Source organism: Dermochelys coriacea, chromosome 4 (assembly GCF_009764565.3).
Source record: "Dermochelys coriacea isolate rDerCor1 chromosome 4, rDerCor1.pri.v4, whole genome shotgun sequence".
Taxonomy (NCBI): Eukaryota; Metazoa; Chordata; order Testudines; family Dermochelyidae; genus Dermochelys; species Dermochelys coriacea.
In genome coordinates this window covers 125,976,049-125,999,331 of record NC_050071.1, presented here as the reverse complement: position 1 = coordinate 125,999,331, position 23,283 = coordinate 125,976,049, and the positions used below count along the sequence as shown (strand labels likewise).

The following is a 23,283-nucleotide window of genomic DNA, read 5'->3' as shown; positions in this document are numbered from 1 at the left end:
CCTTCCTTAAATCTCATTCTCTGTGTGGAGAGGCTAGACTGTGTATCTTAGAGCTTGTCTATGCTTACCAGGGGATCGACCAGCAGCGATCAATGCATCTGCGGTTGATTTAGCGAGTCTCAGATTACTGTCCTATCAACTTCTGTACTCCACTAGTTTGAGAAGAGTAGGGGGAATTAACATAAGAGCATCTCCTGTTGACATTGTGTAGTGTGGACCCCATGGTAAGTAGATCTAAGCTACGTTGATTTGATTCACACTATTCACGTAACTCAAACTGCATAGCTTAGATCAAATTTCCCCTGTAGTGTCGACAAGGCCTTAATTGAAGACATGTTAGGGAACTATATCTTTTCATAATCCACCTCAGTTACTAATAGCATGAGGATAGATCAAGGAGAAATATCTTAAAGATTGTCTAAATTGTATTTATTATTATTCACTATTGTATAGTGCCCAGAGCTTTGGAAGGTGCTTCATACATGCAGAAGGCAGGTCCCTGCCCCAGAGTGCTTAAAGTCTAAACTAAAACAGTTTACAAATAAAGGAAAGCAATGCAAGACATGACATGTGCATGTGTGTACACACATGGGTGTCTTGTTCCTTCTTTTTATTGTATCCTAACCTCATGGCTAGTTGCTATTATTTTATTGCTGATTAACTTTAACCTTTTCCTTTTGAGTTTTGTTTGGTGTTTTAGTTCTTCTTATATTTAATTTGTGTATCAGCTTGTCATGTCAGTGGCACAGAATCTTAAGATATAAGAACATAAGTATGGCCATACTGAGTCAGACCAAAGGTCCATGTACCCAGTAACCTGTCTTCCAACAAGAAAAGGAGTACCGGTGGCACCTTAGAGACTAACAAATTTATTAGAGCATAAGCTTTCGTGAGCTACAGCTCACTTCATCGGATGCATCCGATGAAGTGAGCTGTAGCTCACGAAAGCTTATGCTCTAATAAATTTGTTAGTCTCTAAGGTGCCACCGGTACTCCTTTTCTTTTTGCGAATACAGACTAACACGGCTGCTACTCTGAAACCTGTCTTCCAACAGTGGCCAATGCCAGGTACTTCAGAGGGAATTAACAGAACAGGTAATCATCAAGTGATCCATCCCCTGTCACCTATTCGCAGCTTCTGGCAAACGGAGGCTAGAGACACCATCCCTGTCCATCCTGGCTAATAGCCATTGATGGACCTATCCTCCATTGATTTATCTAGTTCTTTTTTGAACCCTGGTATAGTCTTGGCTGTCACAACATCCTCTGGCAAAGAGTTTCACAGGTTGACTGTGGGTTGTGTGAAGAAATACTTCCTTTTGTTTGTTTTAAACCTGCTGCCTATTAATTTCATTTGGTGAACCCTAGTTCTTATGTTATGAGGAGTAAATAACACTTCATTATTTACTTTCTCAACACCAGTCAGGATTTTACAGACCTCTATCATATCACCTGTTAGTCGTCTCTTTTCCAAGCTGAAAAGTCCCAGTCTTATTAATCGCTCCTCATATGGAAGCCATTCCATACCCCTAATCATTTTGTTGCCCTTTTCAGTACCTTTACCAATTCCAATATATCTTTTTTGAGATGGGGCGACCACATCTGCATGCAGTATTCAAGATGTGGGTGTACCATGGATTTATATAGAGGCAATATGATAATTTCTGTCTTTTTATCTATCCCTTTCGTAATGACTTCCAACATTCTATTAACTTTTTTGCCTGCTGCTGCACATTGAGTGGATGTTTTCAGAGAACTATCGACAATGACTCCAAGATCTTTCTTGAGTAGTAACAGCTAATTTAAACCCCATCATTTTGTATGTGTATATATAGATTCAATCAGGCCCAAAGCAGTTGCTTCTGCATATCCTAGGGCTTGTCTACACTTACTGGAGGATCCATGGTTGTCAATCGATGCATCAGCAGTCAATTTAGTGGGTCTAGTGAAGACCTGCTAAATTGACCGCCAATGGCTCTCCTGTTGACTCCTATACTCCACCTGATCGAGAAGAGTAAGGGGAGTTGACAGGAGAGCATCGACGTTGCATAGTGTGGACCCCACAGTAAGTGGATCTAAGCTATGTCAATTTGAGTTACGTTGTTCACATAACTCAAATTGTGTAGTTTAGATAGACTTTCCCTTTTGTGTAGATAAGGCCTTAGAAGTTTCTATAATTGAGGTACAGAAGGCTGCTACTTGAAGTTCAATTCATTTTATTGATTTAGCTTCCAGTTCTCATACTCAGTTCCATAGAGCAGCCCTACAATTATTATTTAACTAGCTCACTGTAGTCCCAGCTCTGATTGGCTTTGTTACTGCAAGTTAATCTCCAAAGAGTGGGACTCTATGCTGACAATACTCAAAGGAGAAAGAGAGGCTATTATTTGGTAACTGTAGTTCAAGTCAATTGACAGGATAGGTCTTCCCTGCTCAACTGTCTGGCATCTCTAGAGTGTATTCTGATTAAGAATAATGGAACTGAAATAGAGTTGGGGCCACTGCCCCTTATAAATTCCTCGCTCTGAATTTTCAGTGCTCTGAGGGAGCATGCAAGGAATCCCCAGGGTTACTACTTTCCAGAGCTCATCTACTACCAAGAATGTTGTTCCATGCTGTCTACTTAAAGAAGCATTTACTGTGATAGATAAGTAGCCTCTGCATTTTGGTTGATGAAGGATTCCTTTAAAATGCAATCTTTGTGTTATTTTAAATCAAAATGGTTCTAATACCATAGTTAAGGCCAAGTTCAATTAGTTTTCTTAGCTGCTGTGTTCGGAAAGTTATTTAGCACAGACTATCATGCCAAAGATGACAGAATCCCAATGAAACAACACTTGTTTGCAGGCAGTGGTTTTATTCAGGCTCATGATGACAGTATTAAAAGATACTTTAATTTGAAGGAGACTTTATTTTACACTCAAAAATATTTAAAGTTTAAATAGTTGTGTAGGAAATTAGATGTGACATAACTTTGGCAGGGATCTATGATTGGAGAATCTACATACACAACCAACAAGTGTCGGAAAGTGTCCCAAGAATAAAAGGAGTACTTGTGGCACCTTAGAGACTAACAATTTTATTTGAGCATAAGCTTTCGTGAGCTACAGCTCATTTCATCGGATGCATTTGGTGGAAAATACAGAGGGGAGATTTATATATACACACAGAGAACATGAAACAATGGATTTTATCATACACACTGTAAGGAGAGTGATCACTTAAGATGAGCCATCACCAGCAGTGGGGGGGGGAAGAGCCCCCAACTAAAACCTCTCCAACGCATCATCAAGGATCTACAACCTATCCTGAAGGATGACCCATCACTCTCACAGATCTTGGGAGACAGGCCAGTCCTTGCTTACAGACAGCCCCCCAACCTGAAGCAAATACTAACCAGCAACCACACACCACACAACAGAACCACTAACCCAGGAACCTATCCTTGCAACAAAGCCTGTTGCCAACTCTGCCAACATATCTATTCAGGGGACACCATCATAGGGCCTAGTCACATCAGCCACACTATCAGAGGCTCGTTCACCTGCGCATCTACCAATGTGATATATGCCATCATGTGCCAGCAATGCCCCTCTGCCATGTACATTGGTCAAACTGGACAGTCTCTATGTAAAAGAATAAATGGACACAAATCAGACATCAAGAATTATAACATTCAAAAACGAGTTGGAGAACATTTCAATCTCTCCGGTCACTCGACTACAGACCTGAGGGTGGCTATCCTTCAACAAAAAAACTTCAGAATAAGACTCCAACAAGAGGCTGCTGAATTGGAATTAATTTGCAAACTGGATACAATTAACTTAGGCTTGAATAGAGACTGGGAATGGATGAGTCATTACACAAAGTAAAACTTTCCCCATGTTATTTCTCCCCCCCACCCCATCCCCCACTGTTCCTCAGTTGTTCTTGTTAACTGCTGGAAATAGCCTACCTTGCTTGTCACCATGAAAGGGTTTCCTCTTCCCTCCCTCCCCCCCCGCTGCTGGTGATGGCTCATCTTAAGTGATCACTCTCCTTACAGTAAAAAGAAAAGGAATACTTGTGGCACCTTAGAGACCAACAAATTTATTTGAGCATAAGCTTTCGTGAGCTACAGCTTGAGCTGTAGCTCATGAAAGCTTATGCTCAAATAAATTTGTTGGTCTCTAAGGTGCCACAAGTACTCCTTTTCTTTTTGCGAATACAGACTAACACGGCTGCTACTCTGAAACCTCTCCTTACAGTGTGTATGATAAAATCCATTGTTTCATGTTCTCTGTGTGTGTATATAAATCTCCCCTCTGTATTTTCCACCAAATGCATCCGATGAAGTGAGCTGTAGCTCACGAAAGCTTATGCTCAAATAAATTTGTTAGTCTCTAAGGTGCCACAAGTACTCCTTTTCTTTTTGCGAGTACAGACTAACACGGCTGGTACTCTGAAACCTGTCCCAAGAATATTGTTCTCCAGGCATGTACATAGCAGCATTATCAGATAGTGTGCAAGTTTGTGATGACATTTCTGTTACTACAGTATGACTGCTAACCTTTTTGCAGATGATGGGCAATTTCCTGAACAAACTACTACTGACTTTGTATGTTAATCCTGCATTATCTCAAGTCAGTGTGATTCATTGCTCAGGATGTATGGATCCCACCCAAAGGGGATTGCTTCTAGAGAATTAATTAATTATGGGGATTGAAGAATGAGTAAGATATCTGATATTCATGAGATCACTGTTGTACAATATGAACTTGCATGTCCTTAGCACATTTAATCGCAAGTCACCTTATATTAAAAGCTAGTACTAATCAGCTAAGGTGTGATGACTACACTTTGCTTAAAAATATGCTCTTCGTTTGTGTCACTCAGTCTAACTGGGTCCTGAAGATGCAGGTTATTTTTAATATAATTTTCAGATAGATAGGCACCACCACAAAATAGCGTATCAAGCCAGCATATAATTGATTATATCAAACAAAACAGAAAGTGAAGCCTGATAAATTATTAGGGTATCAGCCTTTAGCTTTACTAGACTGGAAACTATGGCATCCATTACAAAGGCAACTATATGAATGCTTACAAACATTTGAAAAATTAACTAGGTGCACATTCTATGTTCCTTTAGCCACTGGTATTGTTGGCACAGTTTGGAAATCAGTAATATATGTGAAGTGGAAGAACGTTCCAATTATTGGCATACAAATGAGTACACTAACAGTCCATACCCTTCTGAATGTTCTACTGCATTTGGCGGTATCACACAAAACCAGGTTGCCATGCTGACAAGCCCTGAAGAGGAAAAACACATGTACAAGGTTGCATAGCTGAGGCCTGATTCTCATTTATTCCATTCCTGCATTTAGGGCAAGGAGGGAGAGGTAAAACAAAAGTGGCTCTAAGCTACCTATGTGCTCCCCATACTCTTGGGCTGTGCATGCGTTGATCCAGCCCCAGGTGTAAGTTAGAACAGCCTTATGGCTCTCCTTCTAAAAAGAGAGAGAGAGAGAGAGAGAGATGAGTGATAAGCAGAGAACAGTCATAGTCCACTACACTTTCCATATTCTCTATCCCAGGGTATGGGAGAAGGCTTGGTGATATCATAGAATCATAGGACTGGAAGGGACCTCGAGAGGTAATCTAGTACAGTCCCCTGCATTCATGGCAGGACTAAATATTATCTAGAACATCCCTGACCTGTCTAACCTGCTCTTAAAAATTTCCAGTGATGGAGATTGCAAAACCTCCCTTGGCAATTTATTCCAGTGCTTAACCACCCTGATAGTTAGTAAGTTTTTCCTAATGTCCAACCTAAACCTCCCTTGTACAATTTAAGCCCATTGCTTCTTGTCCTATCCTCAGAGATTAAGAAGAACAATTTTTCTCCCTCCTCCTTGTAACAACTTTTTATGTACTTGAAAACTGTTATCATATCCCCCCCTCAGTCTTCTCTTTTCCAGACTAAACAAACCCAATTTTTTCATTCTTCCTTCATAGGTCATGTTTTCTAGACCTTTAATCATTTTTGTTGCTCTTCTTTGGACTTTCTCCAATTTGTCCACATCTTTCATGAAATGTGGCACCCAGAACTGGCCACAATACTCCAATTGAGGCCTAATTAGAGCAGAGTAGAGCGGAAGAATTACTTCTCGTGTCTTGCTTACAACACTCCTGCTAATATATCCCAGAATGGTGTTTGCTTCTTTTGCAGCAGTATTGCACTGTTGATTCATATTTAGCTTATGGTCCACTATGACCCCCAAATCCCTTTCCACAGTACTCCTTCCTAGGCAGTCATTTCCCATTTTGTATGTGTGGAACTGATTGTGCCTTCCTAAGTTGAATACTTAGCATTTGTTCTTACTGAATTTCATCCTACTTACTTCAGATCATTTCTCCAGTTTGTCCAGATTATTTTGAATTATAATCCTAACCTCCAAAGCACTTGCAACCCCTCCCAGTTTGGTATCGTCCGCAAACTTTATAAGTGTACCCTCTATGCCATTATCTAAATCATTGATGAAGATATTGAACAGAGTCGGACCCAGAACTGATCCTTGCAGGACCGCATTTGTTATGCCCTTCCAGCATGACTGTGAACCACTGATAACTACACTCTGGGAACGGTTTCCCAACCAGTTATGTACCTACCTTTATAGTAGCTTCATTTTAGGTTGCATTTCCCTAGTTTGTTTATGAGAAGGTCATGTGAGACAGTATCAAAAGCTTTACTAAAGTCAAGATATATCAAGTCTACTGTTTCTCCCCTATCCACAAGGCTTGTTGTTACCCTGTCAAAGAAAGCTATTAGGTTGGTTTGACAAGATTTGTTCTTGACAAATCCATGCTGTTACTTATCACCTTATTATCTTCTAGATGTTTGCAAATTCATTGCTTAATTATTTGCTCCATTATCTTTCCAGGTACAGAAGTTAAGCTGACTGGTCTGTAATTTCCCAGGTTGTTCTTATTTCCCTTTTTATAGATGGGCACTTATTTGCCTTTTTCCAGTCTTCTGGAATCTCTCCTGTCTTCCATGACTTTTCAAAGATAATTGCTAATGTCTCAGATATTTTCTCAGGCAGCTCCTTGTGTATTCTAGGATGCATTTCATCAGGCCCTGGTGAGTTGAAGACATCTAACTTGTCTAAGTAATTTTTAACTTGTTCTTGCCCTATTTTAGCCTCTGATCCTATCTCATTTTAACTGGCATTCACTATGTTAGAAGTCCAATCACTACCAACCTTCTTGGTGAAAACCAAAACAAAGAAGTCATTAAGCACCTCTGCCATTTCCACATATTGTGTTATTGTTTTTCCTGCCTCATTTTGTAACGGGCCTACCCTCTCGTCTTCCTCTTGCTTCTAATGTATTTGTAGAATGTTTTCTTGTTAGCCTTTATGTCTCTAGCTAGTTTTGATCTCATTTTGTGCCTTGGTCTTTCTAATTTTGTGCATACATAGTTTTGTTTATATTCATCCTTTGTCATTTGACCTAGTTTCCACTTTTTGTAGGACTCTTTTTTTTTTATTTTTAGGTCATCAAAGATTTCCTGCTTAAGCCAGGATGGTCTCTTGCTATACTTCCTATCTTTCCTATGCAGTGGGATGGTTTGCTCTTGTGCCCTTAATAATGTCTCTTTGAAAAACTGCCAACTGTCTTCAATTGTTTTTCGCGTTAGATTTGCTGCCCATGGGATCTTACCTACCAACTCCCAGAGTTTGCTAAAGTCTGCCTTCTTGAAATCTATTGTCTTAATTTTGCTGTTCTCTATCCTACCATTCCTTAGAATCATGAACTCTTATCATTTCATGATCACTTTCACCCAAGCTGCCTTCTACTTTCAAATTCTCAACTAGTTTCTCCCTATTTGTCAAAATCAAATCTAGACCAGTCTCTCCCCAGTAGCTTTCTCCACTTTCTGAAATAAAAAATGGTCTCCAATACATTCCAAGAACTTGTTGGATAATCTGTGCCCTGCTGTGTTATTTTCCCAACAGATGTCTGAGTAGTTGAAGTCCTCCATTACCACCAAGTATACAGACATCTGATACTGATTTGATTCCCCTCCTTCCCCGCAGTTCTGTTTTTTCTCTCCCTTATCCCTGCTACAATAGCCCATGCTCCCCCAAATTCCAATCCTTCTCCCAGGTCTGCATGTTTTTGACTTACCTGTGGGCTTTGGTCACCTGCCCCCTTCTAACCTAGTTTAAAGCCCTCCTCACTAGGTTAGGCAGTCTGTACCCAAATACGCTCTTCCCCTTCCTCAATAGGTGGACCCCATCTCTGCTTAGCAGTCCTTCTTCCTGGAACAGCATCCTGTGGTTAAGAAAGCTGAAGCCCTCTTGGCAACACCATCCTCATAGGCAGGCATTCATCCAGCATGCATCTGTCTGTGCCAGCTCCACATAGTGGGGAGCCCTCTGTGCAGGGGCATTCTCAGGTGGCAGCTTTTAACCTTGTCTGGGCACCATAACATTTCTTTATGGTAACTGAACCAAGCTTCTGGACTGGGTATGTAACCTTTACCAGTTTAACAAGCTTCTTGTTTAGGTAGAACAAGTACAAGTAAACTCTTAATGGGATTTCAATAGTAAAGCTAGACAGCTGCTAAAAATGTGCTTATAGCGTACAATCATCTGGAACCACCTTTCAATTCACAGCTATGTTTGTGGAAACAAAGGAGTTTCAGCTGTTTTTTACATTCAGCAGAATTCTGCCTAATACATCCAAAAATATTTTGTGAATGTCACAAAGTCTCCTTGTAATCAAAAAGAAGGTTAAGGCTCATAAAAATGTTAGACAACTTTTGACAAGGCTAAGCTGGTGTATCTTCTAAGGTCATAGATATATTACAATGTAAAAGGATTTTACACAGTCATTAATGACCTCCTTGTTCCACCAGGAAATTTTCTTTGCAGGAATTTCTTGATTTATGGTACGGGTGGCTGCTTGCTTTGTCTTTACTGAAGACTGTGCCAAAACTCAATAAGAAAAGCTTAACAATTGGTCATAGAAGGGGCAAAGTTTTGGTTCTTCAAAATATTGTCTGGGAAAGTGTTTTTTGATATATAAATATATATTCTTCAGTATGTGTTTGTAGTAAGTAGGATCTAGCTGCTGAATTCCTACTGTTCAAGTCTTCACTAGACATACAAACAGCAGGAGGAAATCCATCAACAATGAACTTTGATTATACAGGTTTCAGAATAGCAGCCGTGTTAGTCTGTATCCACAAAAAGAAAAGGAGGACTTGTGGCACCTTAGAGACTAAATTTGTTAGTCTCTAAGGTGCCACAAGTCCTCCTTTTCTTTTTGATTATACAGTTTCACAGCATTTATTGCAGATGAGCAAACTGCTGTTATGAATGGCAGTAATTTTCCCAGCTAGAGTTAGATGTGTATTACTTTAATTATTTTAGCAGGGAGCTAGAATTTGGTCATTTAAGTGTCTTGCATCATCACACAGTGTCAGTCAACATGACAATGTAGTGTGCTTAAATGTCAGTGTTGACCCCTGCTACAGATTAAAGTGATTGCTACTAACAATTCATACATTCATTTTCCCTGCTGAAATAAGTAAGTGGAATAACATGGCAAAAGACAGAAAAAGGTTCTATGAATACAGAGTCCCAGATTGCACCAGGTCACCGAGACTGTAATTGCTAGCAAATCCAAAGAGACACTCCATTCTTATTGTAAAAAGAAAAGGAGTACTTGTGGCATCTTAGAGACTAACAAATTTATTAGAGCATAAGCTTTCGTGAGCTACAGCTCACTTCATCGGATGCATTTGGTGGGGAAAAAAAAAACAACACCAAATGCATCCGATGAAGTGAGCTGTAGCTCACGAAAGCTTATGCTCTAATAAATTTGTTAGTCTCTAAGGTGCCACAAGTACTCCTTTTCTTTTTGCGAATACAGACTAACACGGCTGCTACTCTGAAACCATTCTTATTGTAATATAGAACAATCTCAACCATGAACGTTTTCTTGAATTGTATGAACTAAATTTGTTTTTGGTTGTTTAATAACACAAATAAAAAGCAAATGTTCAAATGCAGGCATCTAACTACACCCTTGGGTACATAAGTTGGCATGTTTTAGTACACAACAGGACATACCAACTCAAAGCACCACCAGCCCCTGGCAGAACAACAGATGCAAAACCTGCAGACATACTTCCACTGCTGTGACGATCAGTACCCCTCACGACATACTTTTCAAGATTCAGAGGTCCTCTACATGCCTATCACAACAAATAGTGTACCTCATCCAGTGCATCAAATGCCCCAATTACAACTATGTGCATGAAACCAGACTATCACTATGCTCTCAAATGAACTCACATAGAAAAATGATAAAAGACAAAAACATCATCCCTTTTCACAAAGTGATCACTCTATATCTGACCAATAGTCCCCATCCTCAAAGGAAACCTTCAAGAGACAAGCCTGGGAGCTGAACTTCATAACTCTGCTAGACACTAAAAACCATGGACTCCACAGAGACACTGGTTTTATGACTCATTACAACAATTTGTAACGCAGCCCATGGCCTTCTAACCCTTAATTGCCCACTTTGTTTTAAGTGGTCTCCTACAGCATGTGTGAACCCTTTATGCTTAAGAATATGTCCCAATTTGTATTTAGGTCAGACACTAGTTACCTTCCCCAGACCTGAAGAAAAGTTCTGTGAAACTTGAAAGCTTGTGTCTTCCACCAACAGAAATTGGTCCAGTAAAAGATATTATCTCACCTACCTTGTCTCTCCCCATACAGCTGATTTGGGATATGGGTAGTTTGGCTGTATGCAGGCAGGGTGGGTTCTTAACTCTTTCCTGCCTGTATTTTGTACGGGGTCCCTCAAAAAGTTTGGAAAACTTAAAGTCTATGGTAGGGAAATAATTTAGAGACTCCAGCAGATCAGAGACACAACATCTTATCCATAAAAGGACAGAAAGCTCTTTTTTTTATACCAAAAAATGGGGAGGAACCCCAAACCTCTTGTGGACTAGAGATTTGATGTTCTATTTTAGAAACCAGTACAAAAGCAAAGCACCTTCCTTCAAGCCTTCAGTTCCTTGGCTGCTATGTAACGAAGTGTCATAAAATATCATAAAATAAACTAACAACAGTACATACATTTGAAGTTTCCCTTTAAGGAATGTTGAGCATATAGCAGCAGCCCTAAAAGCAGAATGGCCTGTATAGGTATGTCTAAACAGCACCTGGGAGTGTGTCTTACATCTTGGGTGAACAGACATACACTAGCTCTGCTTGAGCTAACATGCTAAAAATAGCAGTGTGGCCATTGTGGAATGGGAGGTGTCAAAAGCTAGCTGCCAGAGTACCAACTCGCCCAACCCCCAGGGTCGGAGCTTGGGTGCTAGTCCATGCCACTGCCTGTGCCACAACACCCATACTGATATTTGTAGTACACTAGCTTGAGCAGAACTAGCACATCTGTCTACCCGGGCTGTAAGGCTCTCTCTCAGGTGCAGTGTAGACATACCCTGAATATACTCCAGTAAATTGGATGCACTTACACGACACTCTCATTTTGAGCTCCTGAAAGGATTCATCTGGGTCTATACTTTCCCATTCCAGGCAGATGTCACCTCATTTTATTAGAAAAACTATGTATGACAGGTCCCGTCACAGAGACTGCCTTGGGACTGTCACCTGATGTGCTGAAATTACCTCTGAACCTGTTTTCCCTGCCAGCTTGTTGACACTAGCCTGCTGCAACACAGACCCAGGTCTGAACCACGCCCCCAAAGCTATAGGCTTTAACTGAAAACCACTCAGCAGGTTACCTATCTCCAGCACCGAGACACCCAGTTCCCAATGGGATACAAACCACAAATAAATCCTTTTTACTCTGTATAAAGCATATACAGGGTAAACTCATAAATTGTCCTCCCACTATAACACTGATAGAGAGATATGCAGAGCTGTTTGCTCCCCCAGGTATTAATCACTTACTCTGGGTTAATTAATAAACACAAGTGATATTATTAAGTATAAAAAGTAGGATTTAAGTGGTTTCAAGTAATAACAGACAGAACAAAGTAAGTCACCAAGCAAAATAAAGCAAAACACACAAATCTAAGCCTAATGCATTAAGAAACTGAACACAGGTAAATCTCATCCTCAGAGATGTTCCAATAAGCTTCTTTCAGACTAGACTCCTTCCTACTCTGGGCCCAATCCTTTCCCCTGGTACTGTCCTTGTTAGTTCCAGCAGGCATCTTAGGTGAAAAGCAGGGGCTATCTCATGACTGGGACCCTCCTTTGTTCTCTTCCACCCTCTTTTATAGCTTTGGCACAAGGCGGGAATCCTTTGTCTCTATGGATCCCCGCCCCTCCTTCTAAATGGAAAAGCACCAGATTTAAGATGGATTTCAGCATCATGTGACATGATCACATGTCTTGTGAGACTTCATTCTTCATTCTTCCAAGGCTGGCCCGCACATATCCAGGGAGGTTTGCAAGTAAACAGAGCCATTTACAAGCAATTGTCCCAGTCAATGGGAGCCATCAAACTTCCAAACCACCATTAATGACCTACACTTTGCATAATTACAATCGGACTTCAGAGTTATGCTTCATATTTCTAGTTTCAGATACAAGAATGATACATACATACAAATAGGATGAACATACTTGGTAGATTTTAAGCTTTGTAATTATACCTTACAAGAGACCTTTTGCATAAAAGCATATTCCAGTTACATCATATTTACATTCATAATCATATTTCTGTAAAACATATACAGTGCTACATCACACTATGGCCTGGGAGAACCATGACCATTTGGGCCCCACTCCTGGGTCCCAGAAGGTCTGTTCCCCCCCGTGACAAACTCCCACACTTTAAACCTCCTTTTGTGATTTTTTTTCCCAAGCCTTCCAGAAATAGTCTACTTTAGCATGAGGTGTGACATAAAACATTTCCAGGGACTGGCTTTTTGGGGGCATGATGGGATAGTGGGGAGGAATTGAATATGGGGATTGTAATGGGCAACTGTTTTTAACCTTAACTCTGAAGTAGCTACCAGAACTCCATAACATTAGATTTTTGCTGCTTCTCCTGTGTTTGTGTTGACAAGACATTGGTTTGCATATAATGAAAGGTTTGTGGCTCAATCCCACTGACTGTTTGATCATCAAGTGTTTACCTAAAAACTAACTAGCATGTTTTCAGCACCTTTTGGGAAAGAATGCCTCATTACCATGAAAATAGAAATAACCCATTTTCATGTAAGTTAAATGTTAGAGCATAAGATTTAGAATCATAGAATAATATCAGACATTTAACCCATAGTAACAGGGATGTATCAGCCCTTTAAGTCTGGCAGAAGAAGCATTATTCTATTCTGTATAGGTTTTTATATAATGCTTATCACCGTTGTGTCTGAGCACTTTCCAATGGTGCATTAAGCAACATGCCAATACATCTGCCATGTGTTGTTTGTTCTTTCATCCTCTCTCCAGAGGGAAAGGCATGTACAGTGGAGTGTCTTGTTTTCGTAGGGTTTCTCATTTTATTATTATGGGTTTTTAATAAATATACCTGTTGCTCTGTGTTCATGTTAAAGAAGGCAAGATCTAAGAAATGTGCCTTGTACTTGAAATGGAAAGTGGTGCAGACTCTGATGGGTCTTAATTCTTGGGGGAGTTCATTCCACAGTCTTGGACTGCCCACGGAAAAAGTTCTGCATGCCAAACATGTGAGCTTTAATCTTATTGTAGAGAGTTCCATTGTGCCAGAGAGGCAGAATCATTGACCATGGTCTTTGTTCTGGAGCTTTACAAGGTCTTTTAGATACCACATTCTATGGAAAGCCAGTGTAAAGAGTAGAAGACATGTGATGTGCTCATGGTAGCCTGTGTTGCTGAGGAAATGCACTGCAGTGTTCTGAACTACTGGGTGTTTCATAAGTGCTGAAGGTTTTATGCCCAGTTATATTATGTTGCTGTAGTCCAGCCGAGAGGTGACAAAGGTATGAATAACTCAGTCCAGGTCTTCATCCACCAGGATGGGACAGAGTCTTCTAGCCAGCAGGAGATGACAGAAAGACTCGGTCCTTTTTTACTCACAGCTGTTGCTATGCAAGCACTCTGCATCAGCAAGGAATCCAAGAGACTACAGATTGAATTGACCAATTATAAATGTGAATCTTCAACCAAAGAAGGATGCACCGTGGCTGCAAGCTCTTAAAAATACTTTCCTTTGCCCACCAGTGTTACCTCTGTTTTACTCAGGTTCCGCTTCAGCAAGCTATTCTTCATTCATAAGCTGATCTCATCCAAGCACTGGGCCATCTTGGTGGTAGAGATGTGGTCATTACTTCATTTCTTACCCCAAGCCCAGGTATAGTTTTTAGAGCAAGAAATATGGCAGTTCAGGGAGAGTCTCCGGAAGGCAGCTACAAGTGTGGGAAGCACATCTAAATGGCTGCCCTTATTTGTGGCCAAGATTGAATTTCAAAGCATCGGTTGGGTCAAAGCTCCTTTTCATTCAGTTCTTGAGGACTGCTAAGCCTGTAGTCCCGATCCCCGGGAATACCTGCTATAAAAGGGACTGGCTGTACAAGGCGCTTCCTGCCCCTTGAATAACAAGAGACTTGAAGAGAACAGGATGGCCAAAAACAGCCTCTTTGAGGGATGGGGAGTGTCTGAATCTCTAAGGGCTTTGACATAGACCTTCTGTGGTGATGAAGTGATCTCAGAGCCTGAGGGAAAAGCACCCCTGAGAAGGAGAACTTATCTTTATTTGACAACTTAATTTACCAAAGGTTCTTATGTAAATTAAGTTGTCATGGGATAAGAGGGAAGATCCTTTCATGGATTGAGAACTGGCTAAAAGACAGGGAACAAAGGGTAGGAATAAATGGTAAATTTTCAGAATGGAGAGGGGTAACTAGTGGTGTTCCACAAGGGTCAGTCCTAGGACCAATCCTATTCAACTTATTCATAAATGATCTGGAGAAAAGGGTAAACAATGAGGTGGCAAAGTTTACAGATGATACTAAACTGTTCAAGATAGTTAAGACCAAAGCAGACTGTGAAGAACTTCAAAAAGATCTCACAAAATTAAGTGATTGGGCAACAAAATGGCAAATGAAATTTAATGTGGATAAATGTAAAGTAATGCACATTGGAAAAAATAACCCAGACTATACATACAATATGATGGGGGATAATTTAGCTTCAGCCAATCAAGAGAAAGATCTTGGAGTCATCATGGATAGTTCTCTGAAGACGTCCATGCAGTGTGCAGCGGCAGTCAAAAAAGCAAACTGGATGTTAGGAATCATTAAAAAAGGGATAGAGAATAAGACGGAGAATATCTTATTTCCCTTATATAAATCCACTGTACACCCACATCTTGAATACTGCGTACAGATGTGGTTCCCTCATCTCAAAACAGATCTACTGGCATTAGAAAAGGTTCAGAAAAGGGCAACTAAAATGATTAGGAGTATGGAACGGGTCCCATATGAGGAGAGATTAAAGAGGCTAGGACTTTTCAGCTTGGAAAAGAGGAGACTAAAGGGGGATATGATAGAGGTATATAAAATCATGAGTGGCATGGAGAAAGTGAATAAGGAAAAGTTATTTATTTGTTCCCATAATATAAGAACTAGGGGCTACCAAATGAAATTAATGGGCAGCAGGTTTAAAACAAATAAAAGGAAGTTCTTCTTCACCCAGCGCACAGTCAACCTGTGGAACTTCTTGCCTGTGTGTTGTGAAGTTGTGATGGCTAGGACTATAACAGGGTTTAAAAGAGAACTGGATAAATTCATGGAGGTAAGTCCATTAATGGCTATTAGCCAGGATGAGTAAGGAATGGTGTCCCTAGCCTCTGTCTGTCAAAGGGTGGAGATGGATGGCAGGAGAGAGATCACTTGATCATTACCTGTTAGGTTCACTCCCTCTGGGGCACTTGGTATTGGCCACTGTCGGTAGACAGGATACTGGGCTGGATGGACCTTTGGTCTGACCTAGTATGGCCATTCTTAAGTTCTTAATGACCCTAGCTCTTGAAAGAGTCTGGGTTACACTAAAAAGATTAACAAATTTATTAGAGCATAAGCTTTCGTGAGCTACAGCTCACTTCATCGGATGCATCCGATGAAGTGAGCTGTAGCTCACGAAAGCTTATGCTCTAATAAATTTGTTAGTCTCTAAGGTGCCACAAGTACTCCTTTTCTTTTTGCGAATACAGACTAACACGGCTGCTACTCTGAAAACTAAAAAGATTGAAGAATAAGAACCTTGGGGGGAATATTTTTTATATTGTATTAAACTTCTCCACAGGTGTGGCCCTTTTTTGAAATTTGGCCTTCCACACTCAGAGTAACAGATACAATTGCTGTTAGCCAAGCAGAGCACCAACCCACACACTGCCTTAGACAGGTAAATAGGAATTTTGTTCAAATTTTCAGAAAAACCATTTGAGAAATACTGTATCACGTAAATCCTTTTACAAAACTCAGTGCTCAACAATTAAATGTACCTGTAATCATCACAAACAAGTTCCATTAACTCTATCAAGTGAGAGAAAGGGCCAGATCAAACCTAGTATACGCAGTTGTGATGCCATTAGCTTCTGTAGAGTTCCAACTTCTTACTTTAGGTTTGCATTTTACCTGCAAGGTATAACTGTCCAGAATGTGATCTTAATATTGTGATATGAAGCTAGTCACTGAGCCAAATTCAAAGGTGATGTAAATAGACATGCAAGTTACATGTCAGTAATTGGTAAATGAATGTAAGTTGGCATAGCCTATCCAACAAGGGGTGTTAATAAGTTGAGGTTATAGGAAGTAAGGACTTATCTATATAAACATTTAGTTTTGAAACAAGAGTAGATATAAGTGCACCAGGAAATGTTTAGTTCCCAGCAGCAGTTCAGATGGACAGTTAGATCTTGTCTATACTATTGGGGTAAGTCTACCTATTATGCTACTCCAGTTATGTGAACAACGTAAATGAAGTTGACATAGCTTAGGTCAACTTACCGTGGTGCCTGTACCATGCTGTGGTGATGGGAAATGACTTCCCTTACGCTTCTCAGGAAGCTGGAGTACCAGAGTTGATCGGAAGCACTCTGAGATCGATTTAGTGGGTCTTCACTAGAGCCGCTAAATCAACACGGCTGCATTGATCACAGCAGTACCAATCTACCAGTAAGTGTAGACGTAGCTTCAGTATGCAGCAAGCTAGGGCAAGACAGATTTACACTTCTGCTCACTGTGAACTACGTGTTCATATAGACAAGCCCTAAGTGAGCATAAACTGATACAACTTACACTCCAAGGGGGTAGAAGAGTAAAGGTAGTGGGGGGAGGAATAGCAGGAGAGCGTAAAATAAAGTAGGTACCCCAGCGTTTCTTCCACTCTCGTTTGTTACTTTACTGCTACATTGTCTCTTCTACACCATTAGGATACATCTAGGGTGACCAGATGTCCCGATTTTATAAAGACAATCCTGATATTTGTCTTATATAGGTGCCTTTTACCCCCACCCTCTTTCCCGATTTTTCACACTTGCTATCTGGTCACCCTATCTCAGAGGTCCCCAAACTGTGGGGTGCACCCGCCTCCGAGGGGGACACACAGGAATGTTTGCAGGGGGTGCAGCTGGGGCCTTGGCTAGCCCCCATAGGTGGCGGGGAGGGAACGCCATCCAGCTCTGCTCCTGGCCCCGGCCCCAGTTGCTGGCCCTGAACCCAGGGCTCTGCTCCCACCCCCACGCCAGAGCCCGACTCCCAGCCTTGGACCCCGTACAAGGCTCTGCTCCCAGCCCTGCCCCAAACTATGGCCCCAGCCTTGGCCCCCTGTCCATGTCCCCCCCTCTCAGAGCCGCAGCCATGCTCCCAACTCCAGCTCCAGCGGGCCAGGGGTGGAGCGTGGAAAGGGGAAAGTGGGGGCTGAGATAAAAAGTTTGTGGACCACTGCCCTAGGTGCATCTACATTACAGTGAGGGTGTGAATGCAATCTTGTGTAGATGTATCCACACTAGCCATACTCTAGCTAGTGCACTAAAAATAGAAGTGAGGACTCCGTGGCTCAGGCTTCAGTACTGGCTGTACACGTGAGTATGTACCATGTACTGAAGACTGTACTACGGTGTCCTCACTTCTATTTTTAGCAAGCTAGCTACCGTACAGCTAGCCTGGGTACGTCTACACAAGCTGCCATTCACACACCCCAGCTGCAATATAGACATATTATATTATAGTCCTTGCATCCACTGACAAGGGATTTCAGATTATGCTGAATTGTTCCATACTGGTTAGTGGTATTATGTGAACAACAGGAATCAAGCTGAGAACAGCACATTCATTTCCTCATATAATGTAAACCTGATTTGAATCTAACTGGTCACCAGAGGTAAAAAGCTGATGCATTAACTCATGATTTGCAAAGTAATATATTTTGATTCTAAATAATCTGGATTGGATTTATTTTGTAGATCTTGTCCATCTATTTTCCCCCCTTTTTTTCTTTATTTTTGACCTTGCAGGCAGGAAGAGAAGAAAATAAAGTCCAGGTTAACTGAAGGACCTGTGAAAGATGAACGTGTTTTAGATCTGCAGAAAAAGATTATAGAGAAAACTATGGAGCGTAAAAAGCAAGCTGAAATCTTAAAGATTACACCCCAGAAAGATGGTGCGGGGCCAGGGAGATCTTGGGAGTCATATGAAGTAAGTAAATAAGTATTACAATAAATAGTCATAATGGGATCTTTTTTTTAATTTTCAGTTAGCACAATGGAAGTGTGACAGATATGGCAATTTCTTGCAATATTCTTGGGAGACCTTATTGAATTAAGTTAAGTATCTTTGGGGTCCATTGTATTAAATGAATGGTTTATTTCTTGTTGTGGGCTAGAATTGTATGTAACCTCTCAAGGGGAGAGATGTAATGGATATGAGACTTGGGGTTACAAAGAACTATTTTTAACAATGTGCCAGACAAGAATGGACTTTAGGAACAAATAGTGGTAAGTGGTTTTCCTGGGGAATACCTAGAGGGAGGTGAATGCAAATTCCCAAGCTTCAGTTATGCACAAACCCAGACTTTTGAAGCTGCAACCTGAGGAGGGGGCATTGTCTGTTGATCACCTGTTACATGAGGCCCAGATCAAAGGTCCATGCAGAATAAAGGAAAGACTGAAATATTCATGGTTCTTCTGATTTTGACACTGAGACAGTTATGAACTTGTAATCATGGGGGAAAACCAATTGTGGATTTTGTAGGACTGATACCTACCAGACCCCGAGGTTGGAGTTGGGGTAACTTCAAGTCCACTTTTTAGTTTGCACATAGGTTCTTTTATTGTTGTTAATATGTTTTCTCTGTAATGCTTTCCCCTTAAAAATAAATGTGCTTGCTTCTAAAGAGTTGACACGGCTGGGGCCGGGACGAGGGAAGCAGAGCGGGCTGCTCCCAGCCATCTGCTAATCTCCCGCTCCACTCTGGGACTGTGGGGCCCCCAAAAGTGCCCCCCACAGCTCCTGCCTCCCAGACCCTGGGGAGGGGAGCCCCTGATTGCCCCCAAGACCATCTGCCCCTTATCCAACCCCCAGGGCCGGCTCCAGGCACCAGCATTCCAAGCAGGTGCTTGGGGCGGCACTGTGAAAGGGGAGGCAGTCCATGTGCCCTCAGGGCGGCATTTGTCTTTCCATGGCAGCGGCAATTCGGGGGCAGCCCCACTCTGCAGGCTGTGCCACAGCGGCAATTTGGTGGCAGCTTCTGTCTTCAGTTGTCCTGCTTGGGGCAGCAAAAACGGTAGAGCCGGCCCTGCCAACCCCTCGGCCCCGGCCCGGCCCAGCAGTATGCGAACCCACATTATATCAGGTCACGTTATATCGGAGTAGAGGTGTACAATAATGTAAACCAGGGGTTCTCAAACTTCATTGCACTGTGACCCCCTTCTGACAACGAAAATTACTACACAACCCCAGGTGGTGGGGCTCGGGCTTTGGCTCCACACCCAAGCAAGTCTAACGCCAGCCCTGATGACCCCCATTAAAATAGGGTTGCAACCCACTTTGGGGTCCCGACCCACAGTTTGAGAACCGTTGATATAAGCCTTTCACAGGATTGCTTACTGCAGCTTCAGAATCTCCATTTAAGGGACAAATCCTGTAAAACATTTAAGCATTTGCTTAACTTTAAGCACATACTTAAGTCCATCCCTTTTCAGCAAAGAAAAGTATTTGGGGCTTTATTCAGGAGAGAATTTAAGTGTGCCCTAAATAGGGGTGCTTTCCAAAAAGAGGCCTTAAATGCATGCATCAATCCTTTGCTGAATCCAGGCCTACAGAAGTGCAGATGCAATAATTAGACACCTCAAAGGAAAACTGCAGTGTAATAAAAATATTCAAATCACTACAAAGAGTAAGGCACATTTTGAAATAAATAGAAAAGAATTAGAAACCTATAGATAGGATCCTTGACAGTATAATGGTAGAATATGACTGTAAATGCAGCTATCATTTGAAGCATAAGAGTTCCATAACTGTTGTGAAGTTCTACTCTTTTGTTTTGTTTAACTTTACACTTTAAATATCACAAGATGCTAGTCCTCTTCCTCCCACTCAAGTCCTAAGGCACACAGCTGTAAAAATCACTTTTTAATTCAATATAAAGTATAAATAAAACACAGGTTAGCAGAAGATACTAGGTTTTCTCTAGTCCCCATCATTGCTACTTGGGGCTACACAGCCCTGGCTAAGTTTTATTTCAGAGAACAAAGCAAATTCTTACATCCCGCACCCATTTAGTCCAATTGAGTTGTATGCATTTAATTTAGAGTAGAAAGTGGTCCAGTATCTCTACCGCAGGATAGTAAGCCTTCTTTCTGTGCCATAACTCCAACATAGTCCACCCTGCATGCCATTTGTACTGCCCACCTTTTTGGTGCCTTACCTCTCTGTTCCTGAATACACTGAAAGTAGAAGATCCCCTCTTGGTGTTGAAGTGCCAGAACCAAATTTTGGCCTCACTTACACCTATGTAAGCACTTTGAACTCAGTGGGTTTGTGCACGTGTGAATGAGGACAGAATTTGCTCCACATACATATTTTTAACACTGTTAAATTAATAACAAAATAGAATGTATATTACAATTTAGAAAACTGAAGACAAATGTATTGTAAAAGAGAGAAGTTGTTCTAGCATTGTTGGTGGCAATTAGATGATACCATTGCTTTGTCTGTCTGTGCTGGGCTTTTCTGGAATACTATTTTTGTGAATCTAACTGTTGAATCAGAACACTGTAAAGTTTGATATAGGAGATAGATGTATGCATCTGAGGGTTGAAATAGGACTACCAGGATAAACTTCTGAGAGGGAGGTAACATAAGAAAGAGACAAAGGAGCATAACAATTCAAATGTAGTTTGGTTTTGTCTTGGCCTAAGATTTTGTACAGTGTTATATCTGTGCTCAATCTAGTCAGCGTTGCTCAAATGTGGCCACCAGGATTTTTTTTTTTTGGTGGCCACAGCCTCCTGGGCAGTGATTGAATAGGGAGGCAAAGCATTCCCCCCCCTTCCCTGGGGCCAACAGTAGGGGTTGCGCATCAGGAGCCACAAAAACCAGAGTAGCAAGCAGCCAGTGTGAGTTCCCCCCTTTCCAAGGGAAGGGGCAGTGGGGCTCGGGCTTCTGGCTTCAGCCCTTGGACATTGGCGGCAGGCTCCAGCTTTGGTATTTGGGGTTCAAGACACAGGGCTTTGGGCTCCATCCCCTGGCCGCGTGGCTTTGGGCTCCGGCCCCAAGCACACCCCCTTTCCCCAATCGCCCATGGTCCCTGCTGCCTTCCCCAACCCTCCATTGCTCCTGGCCCCTGCTGCCTCCCTACCCACCTCTCCATTCAGAGCTTAATTTTTCCCCGGCTTGCCAGGGCTGAGTAAGTCTGCTGTGAAAAGCGATATTAACAAACCTACAAATATCAGTTTTCACAGGAGCAGGCTTACTAGATAACAAGTCTTTAAAAAAAAAAAAGAAGAAGAAGAAGAAGGAACCAAGAAAACAAAAGAAACAACAACAAAAAAGAGAAGAATGTGCAAAGCAGCTTATTTTGTTTCTATTCTGTTTAGGTCCAGTAAAGAATAGAGACAACTGTACATTATTTCTGAGTCTGAAAAAAAACCCTACATAAATGAATTACAATGATTTGGACATGAATATTTGCATTTTTATTTGTTTTTCCTAAAGTTAATTAAGTATTTTAGGAAAAATTTTCAGCATAGCCACCAGCGATAGCTGGTGGCCGCACTCTAAGGCCACCAAAATATTTCTTGTGAGAACCCCTTGTAGATTAAACAAATTGGGCACCCAATCTAGATTTGTTTCTATTCATCACAGCCATTACGAAGTTGCTGTGCTTGCCCCAATCATGGTAGCAAATGGACTATTTGTCTGCCAGCCAGCCAGATTGTTGTGTGAAAATTCATTCCATAATCTGATTAGTCACTCATGTTTGTCCTATGATAATCTGTCTTTCATTTCTGCAGAACTCTCTACAAGAGCCCCACTGGAAAGAGATGGAAGAGAGTCGGGAACAACAGTTCAAGATGCTTCAGAATGGCTTAATGTCCAGAGAAACAGCTCAGAAAATGGCTGCATATCAGGCCACAAGAATTGGAGCCACTTCTTGTATATTGAGATAACACGTAAAATGAAATGACTCTAGAAGAAATCCAGACCTGGTGGAGATGGGAGCACTTCCTACTGTGACTGCTAATGCCAGGGTTGAATTTAGACCTTTTTCTAATATGTGTAGGCTGCAGAATCAAATTACGGTTGGCACCAGCATAACTGAAGCAGAATTTGGTAACTTGTATTTTAAATCTGTGTTGGGACATTTTTCCATTTAGAATTAAAACATGTAATAGATTAAATATTTACCTTGCAATTTGTTTATGGTGGCAAACTAACAGGTAAGAATGTTGTAGAGAGGACTTTGAATGTATACCCATCCATTGTTATATGCTATGCCAGTTGTTTGCTACATTCATTTTCTGAAATAAAAAGTAAAAATATGTGAAACAAACAGAATTTTTACTTCTGCATTTAGCTTTTCATAGGATGTGATCAACCCAAGTTTAGAATAGGGATCAATGATCTTATAATAAGTACAGAATGTGGTTACCTGCCCATACCAGCAGGTCAACCAGTTTCAACACTGGTTGTGAAGGAGCTAGGGAGGAAACCAGGTTTGTGTCCCAGGGTCCCATACTGGAAATTTCCAA

General features: G+C 41.3%; 1 protein-coding gene across 2 annotated transcripts in view; it reads left to right on the top strand.

The window, feature by feature from the left end:
• The window catches only part of CFAP99 (cilia and flagella associated protein 99), a 107,491-nt gene extending 84,414 nt beyond the window's left edge, over positions 1–23,077 (top strand). Inside the window, exons 15-16 of one of the 2 annotated variants that reach the window (XM_038400132.1) lie at positions 18,547–18,727; positions 22,546–23,077. In XM_038400132.1, the coding sequence (XP_038256060.1) occupies positions 18,547–18,727; positions 22,546–22,701 (337 nt within the window). In that variant the 3' untranslated portion in view covers positions 22,702–23,077. The remainder of the gene's footprint in view (positions 1–18,546; positions 18,728–22,545) is intronic. The other variant, XM_043512583.1, reaches the window with a different exon arrangement.
• The last annotated feature ends 206 nt before the right edge of the window (positions 23,078–23,283 follow it).